At 36.2% G+C, this 7,000-nt stretch overlaps 1 protein-coding gene across 1 annotated transcript; it reads left to right on the top strand.

Moving 5' to 3' along the window:
* The first annotated feature begins 2,426 nt into the window (after positions 1-2,426).
* Positions 2,427-4,968, top strand: LOC130228660 (leucine-rich repeat-containing protein 74B). Its single transcript, XM_056457091.1, has 3 exons — positions 2,427-2,467; positions 4,022-4,245; positions 4,350-4,968. The coding sequence occupies exons 2-3, from the start codon at positions 4,022-4,024 to the stop codon at positions 4,903-4,905; spliced, it is 780 nt and encodes a 259-aa protein (XP_056313066.1). The 5' UTR covers positions 2,427-2,467; the 3' UTR covers positions 4,906-4,968.
* Positions 4,969-7,000: the final 2,032 nt, after the last annotated feature.

The following is a 7,000-nucleotide window of genomic DNA, read 5'->3' as shown; positions in this document are numbered from 1 at the left end:
CGTGAATTATGTAGCCAATGGAACGGATGGCTGCATTTAGTCTTTAAAACGAACGCTAGGGGGCGGTATGACACCATTCCTTTTCGCGCTTACCAGCTGACCTATTACCTCCATATGGATGGCTTTCTCATTGTTACCAGTTTGTCCAATGGCTCGCTGTGTACATCGGCGAACTTGAGACACAGAGAGTTGACCACAAGGATGGTGTTTGAGTCTGGTAAAATATAAAAATGTGGTAAAAATCAGTCGAGGGTTTTTATTTTTCTGGATTGCTTTTGAAAACTCAAAAGTTGGGTTTAGGGAAGGAGGAGGGTCGGTAATTCAATCAGTCAGTCAGTCAGTTCACAGCATCCTCTGGTGGATTTACCCGAGAACAGCAGGTGCCAATGGCCCTCACGAGAGAAATTTGAGATCTCAAAAAGCATACACAGCAGCCTCTGGTGGATTCGTGAAAACAAAAACTGCAAAAGACAAATTAGGCACTCTCCAGAAATGTATATAGCGGTACATTTTCAGAATGAGCCTACGCTGTTTATCCTACTTTGAAAGTCAATGGTTATAACATTTTTCAAAATAACTTATTTATGTTCAGTAGAAAAGAAAAAGGAACTCATAGAGGTTTGAAACCACTTGAGGGTGAGTTTATAATAGGCAAATGTTCATTTTTGGGTGAACTATCCTTTTAATAAGATGTGCTATAGTAACCACAGTGATAATGATGGTAGTTTTATGACATCGTAGCAATGTGTGCCATAATAAGTACATTTATATTATGGCAATATTAAAGAGTTGAATTAGAACTGATTTAGAAAGGAATTAGAAATTACAACCCAATACCGATCGCATGTTTTCTTAATAATCCAGTTCATTTAATACTAACAAGTTGTTGTATTCTATTGGACTATTTTTATTAGGAACTTGATGGATGTAAACCAAAAGATAAGACTATTCATAACAGACATGATCAATCTGGCATCAATGCAAAAGCAGTTGTATCAAATTATATTACAGATGAATATAATCTAGAGTTTTTCAGTAGATTACAAAGCTGATGTATTGGCAGGAATAGCCAAAACACATTTTTATTTTGAGTGGGGGGGGGGGGGGGATGTTGTCTGAGATATTGTTTGATTCTCAAAAGCTTATTTGTAATAGTATTTTGTATTATCTGCTAGAGTCTGAGAGGAACAAAATCAAAGAGCAGATCACATCAGGACTCACAGGCTCGGCATCAGAGGTAGAACTGAGCACAGAAAGTGACAGCGATGCCACAGAAGAAAGGATACCTAAAATTAATAACAAGCAAGGTCAGTAAAATCTCTTCCTGCTCTAAAATGTGGTATGAAATGGGTCATATAAGATGTCCCCTTTTGATGTCTGCATCAAGTTAAATGTATAAAAGCGATTATATTTAGATAGAAAACCTTTTTTAATGCAAGTAAATGTTTGATTCATTTCTAATCAGTTTTGTGAATATAAAATGTTAAGATATGTGGGGGAACAATATCCCATCATTGTATAGTGTAACAACAAGATTATTCTGACGTGATTATAGTAAACTTGAGCACATTTACAATTATTAAAACTTATTGCTCATATATGGGAAATACCTGTGGCTTGAAGGATAGTTGCAAAGTAAATGATTTTTAAAGAATAGCTATGTCAATAAAGGCTTTTTAATATTTTTTCCACATTTTTTGAGTGCCTTGGACTGAATTTTGCTGTTTATTCTGATGAATCTCTTATCCAAAGAGCACAGACACATTATTTATGCTACCCCAGTTTGATTTTTACATGCTTTGTGATCTTTTAATTTGTCATAAAAGAAAACTTGCCTGACATGAGTTTTTAAAAATAAATACACATATTAAAGTAATATTAAAGATGTTTTACCCTGGTTTAATGCACTAAAAAATTTTCACTGGACACATTTTTTTTTTAAAAGTGGTTGTAAACAATTATGGGCTGAATATGAACAAACAAGGGCTGCACGGTGGTGCAGTGAGTAGCACATTTGCCAGCAAGAAGGTTGCTGGTTCGAGCCTCTGCTGGGTCAGTTGGTGTTTCTGTGTGGAGATTGCATGTTCTCCCTGTGTTCGCGAAGGCTGAATTGTCTGTAGTGTATATGTGTGAATAAGAGTGTATGGATGTTTCCCAGTGATGGGACCCCAGATTAATAAAGGGACTAAGCCGAAAAGAAAATGAATGAAGGAATATAAACAAACAAATTAAATTCAGTACTGTTCAACTTAATTTGTTTAAATTCAGCTTATATGAATAGTTTGCAACAATTTGCAAAGAACCATTCTTTCAGTGTGCTTACGAGCCTTTTTTGTCTTCGACCCTCAAAAAATAATATATATTGTATATGCAAATTATAATACAATCATGACATTCTCTAATTACTTTTTTTACAGTAAGTGGAGATCCAGAGGACGTTACATCTGAGCAAGACTTACAAAAACAGGTAATCTGAAATTTTATTTTTCTACAAAAATGTTCCTATAATATTATTTTTCTTTTGGAAAAGTCTTATTTATTTTGATTGGAATAAATTCAGTTTAAAAAAATAAATATGGTGAATACTATTGGCCCTCTTAAAAAGTATATATATATATTTTGATTGGCTACAGAATAAATCATAGTTGTCCAATGATTTGCCTATATAACCTAACTTTAGTTAACTCAATTCACCTAATTAAGCCATTACATGTTACTTTAAACTGAATACTAGTATCTTGCAAAATAACTAAAATATTATGTACTGTCCAGTAGTGTAGTCCTTGCTATACGCATGTAAACTCAGTATGCTTACTTTTTTCCACTAGCTGTTTGGGTATTACCACTTCTGTGGATCAATATTTGCATTTACCCTCGGTATAATCACTTATTTTTCTGATTAAACTTCCCTAATTTTAGTGTATTATTTTAAATTCCTACTTAAAAACGTATATGTGTATAAATGTATATACATTTTTCTTTGTTTACCCCAAAATGATTCCTGATTCGCCCTAAAATGAAAATCCTATAACCGCCCCTGTACAACAGTATTTCACATTTGTCTTAATCGTGCCTACCGCTACAGGGAACGACACTATATATATATATATATATATATATATATATATATATATATATATATAACACAAAATCGTGTAACAATATGCAATTTAAAAGGCTAACTACTAGTATATAATAGCGACAACAGAAGACAATAAGAAACGCTAGTAATAAGCCAGTAAAGAAAGCAAGTTAAAAAGCTGTCTTTCCATGTATGCACACACAGGCCCCTATTCAGTTAACTTTAATAAAAGTTAACTAAATTGTTGTAACTATCTTGATTGACTCTTTTTTTCAGTAATAAAATGATTATATAAGCTACATACTGTATACATACAGCCAATTGCCATGGCTAGCTTATATAAATATAATCTATGGCTAATGAATCAAAGAAACATTGACTTTCGTCGTTTCTTTGCCTACTTTCATTTGAAATTTGGGTCAGGTGTAATAGTAAACCACCTTTTTTTTAGGACTACACCACTGGTACTGTCATCATGGCAGAGATGAAATTATTAGAAATTAGATATTAAAACTATTATGTTTATAAATGTGTTGAAATAAACCTCTCCCCATTAAGAATAAAAAATTCAAAAGAGGGCTCATAATTTTGTCTTTAACTCTACTTCTTTGCTTCAAATCAAAAATTGTAATGTTGAAATTCTTCTTGTAGATAGAAAGTTTGGTTTATCATTATATTATAATGTTTTAACAAACACTTTTAAAAAAAGAATGGGAAAAATGATGTCTGTGTACTCCTTTTAACTGAATTGGCAGTGAATAAAGTGTATTTAAAGCTCCCAAATAATAAATCTTTTAATAAAATATTACATTATCCATTGAAAAGCAATGCATTTACTTCACACACTTCATCAAATAATTAAAAGTCTGAAAAAAGGCAAATTTCAGTCATTCTGTAATCTGAGAATGTTTTATTAAAAACAAACTATCTTTGCTTCAGATGGATGCAATGACAGAACTGCTGAGCAATTCTGATCAAGTGGAGCAACTGGTTCTGAGAAACACAGGTCTGACAGATGAACTGCTGAAAAGTCTGGCGACAGCGCTCAAAAGAAGCCCATCCGAAGTCACAGTGATTAACCTAAATCTGAACCAAATCGGACCTCCTGGAATCACTGTTTTACTAGACCTTCTGCAAGCCAAACCACACATCAAAGAACTACTGTGCGTTTCTGCCCTCAAAATAAGCTGACTGCTCTGATAAAGAAAGCCTTGAAGGTCGTTATTAATCATGATGAATGATGAATGTCCTTTTCTTTCTTCTTCAGATTGTTTGGAAACCAACTTGGCGATCTTGGAGTGCGGACCCTGCTTAGCGGATTGGCTGAACTTCAAGATAAAACTGCAGCGCCGTGTGGAAACTCTGAACAGATCCATTGCTCTCCTGCTAACAGTGCCATCATAGAGTTAGACTTAGGTGGAAACGGAATTGGCAGTGATGGCCTGAGGGTGCTGGCCACGTTCATGAGGTATCATTCCCACCTTCAGTATCTGGGCCTGGCGCAGACATCTTGTTCAGACATGGAGGCCTGGACAGTCTTGTTTGAAAGCCTCAAAGTGAACACTGTGCTGACGCATATCATTTTAGATGAAAGCAACCTCAGGGATGATGGTGTTAAATTGTTTGCAGAAGTGCTGCAATCAAACAAGAGCCTGAGAAAGGTGGAATTGGATAATAATGGCTTCACTGATGTTGGAGGACATTGTCTCCTGGAGGCTCTGTGCTTTAGGGGAAAAGGTTCCCTGGAGAACCTGAGCCTGGAGGGAAACTACATCAGCACCGCACTTATGGCGAACATACAGCAGGAGCTGGAGTCTCTTTAAAATGAGAACCATCATCAATTACCTTCTGCTTCACAATTCAAACTGCAAGTATGTGCCCAGGGCTACGTTTTTGTGTGAAATATGTTGCTCCGGTGACGTTTCCTTGCAGCTTGCGATGATAAAATCCACTAGAGGCTGCTGTCTACATTATTTTAGAATCTCAAATACATTACTGGGGTGTTTTTTCTGATATGTACCATTTACATGTGAATCTCATATGCATTAGCAGGCGGGGCTTTTCATGCATATATTACCTTGCGATCATCTGATCTAAACCCTTCCCTAAACCCAACCGATAGTGTTTTTAAAAGCTAATATCAACTTGTGATTGACTGACCTGAACCCTTCACTAATCCCAACCGATAGTATTTTCAAAACCAAAAAATCTACTTGAGATCGACTAACCTACAGCTCTCCCTAAACACAACGGATAGTGTTTTCAGAAGCAAAAAATCAACTTGCGATTAACTGACCTACACCTCTCCTAAACCCAACCGATAGTGTTTTAAAAGCAAAAAATCGACTTGCGATTAACTGACCTACAGTCTTCCCAAACCCCAACCAATAATGTTTTCAAAAGAAACCAATCAAGTTGCGATCGACTGATCTAAACTCAAACGATAGTGTTTTCAAAAACAAAAAATCAACTTGCGATTGACTGACCTACACCTCTCCCTAAACCCAACGCATAGTGTTTAAAAAAAAATCAACTTGCGATTGACTGACCTACATCTCTCTTTAAACCCAACCGATAGTGTTTTTAAAAGCAAAAAATCTACTTGCGATCGACTAACCTACACCTCGCCCTAAACCCAACGGATAGTGGTTTCAAAAGCAAAAAATCAACTTGCGATTGACTGACCCACACCTCTCTTTAAACTCAACCGATAGTGTTTTCAAAAGCAAAAAATCAATTTGCGATTAACTGACCTACAGTCTTCCCTAACCCCAAATGATAGTGTTTTCAAAAACAAAAAATCAACTTGCGATTGACTGACCTACACCTCTCCCTAAACCCAACGCATAGTGTTTAAAAAAAAAATCAACTTGCGATTGACTGACCTACATCTCTCTTTAAACCCAACCGATAGTGTTTTTAAAAGCAAAAAATCTACTTGCGATCGACTAACCTACACCTCTCCCTAAACCCAACGGATAGTGGTTTCAAAAACAAAAAATCTACTTGCGATTGACTGACCCACACCTCTCTTTAAACCCAACCGATAGTGTTTTCAAAAGCAAAAAATCAACTTGCGATTAACTGACCTACAGTCTTCCCTAACGCCAAATGATAATGTTTTCAAAACCAAAAAGTCAAGTTGCGATCGACTGATCTATACTCGAACTTTAGTGTTTTTAAAAGCAACCTAAACCCAACCAAAAAATCTACTTGCGATTGACTGACCTACACCTCTGCCTAAACCCAACAGATAGTGTTTTCAAAATCAAACATGAAGAGAAAATTGCATTGCAGCTGCATAGTTTTACCACATTGTTACCTGTTTTGTCAAGCGATTCGCATCTCAGGTACAACACCATACAAGGTGAGCCACTGAGCAAACTGACCGCAGCAGAAAAGTTGCCCATATGGCGATAAGCGAGTAAGGCAAATGCATTTGTTTACACATCATAGACTTTTTAAAGGTGTTTTGCGGCATTTATTTGGTTCTTGCAAAAAAACTTACTTAAATAATCCTTTATTCATTGATAATATTTCCTGGTAAGATATGAGTAACTTAGGGTGAAAAAGAACAAATTTTGTTAGCGTCATACTGCCCCGTAGCATTCATTTTACCTACAAACAACAGGCAACATATGTTGAAACACGTTTTCACGGTTTCGCAAAAATGTAATCTGAGGCATGTATTTCCAATGAGCCTGTGTTGCAAATAAGCCTGGTGTCTTCAGCACGGGACAGAGAGGGGAGGAACGCTGTGGTCAGTATGTGGGTGGCTTCCAATTTTTCTAAATGAATCGCTTTATTCAGCGATTTATCTACTTGGGAGTTTAAACAGAGGAGGCAAAACTTCAGAGAAATATTTGCTTGGGCTCTTGACCCGGTCTTTACGCCACAAGCCAACAGATTCTCCCACTC

The sequence above is a fragment of the Danio aesculapii genome, chromosome 5 (assembly GCF_903798145.1).
Source record: "Danio aesculapii chromosome 5, fDanAes4.1, whole genome shotgun sequence".
Classification (NCBI taxonomy): Eukaryota; Metazoa; Chordata; class Actinopteri; order Cypriniformes; family Danionidae; genus Danio; species Danio aesculapii.
Note: the sequence above shows the minus strand (reverse complement) of the source record. Positions and strands in the feature narration are given on the sequence as shown.

Bases quoted from the DNA above. Each gene is read 5' to 3' on its own strand.
- LOC130228660 (XM_056457091.1), top strand. From the start codon at position 4,022: ATGGATGCAATGACAGAACTGCTGAGCAATTCTGATCAAGTGGAGCAA. The intron at 4,246-4,349 runs GTGCGTTTCTGC...TTTCTTCTTCAG, and splicing joins CCACACATCAAAGAACTACT to ATTGTTTGGAAACCAACTTG.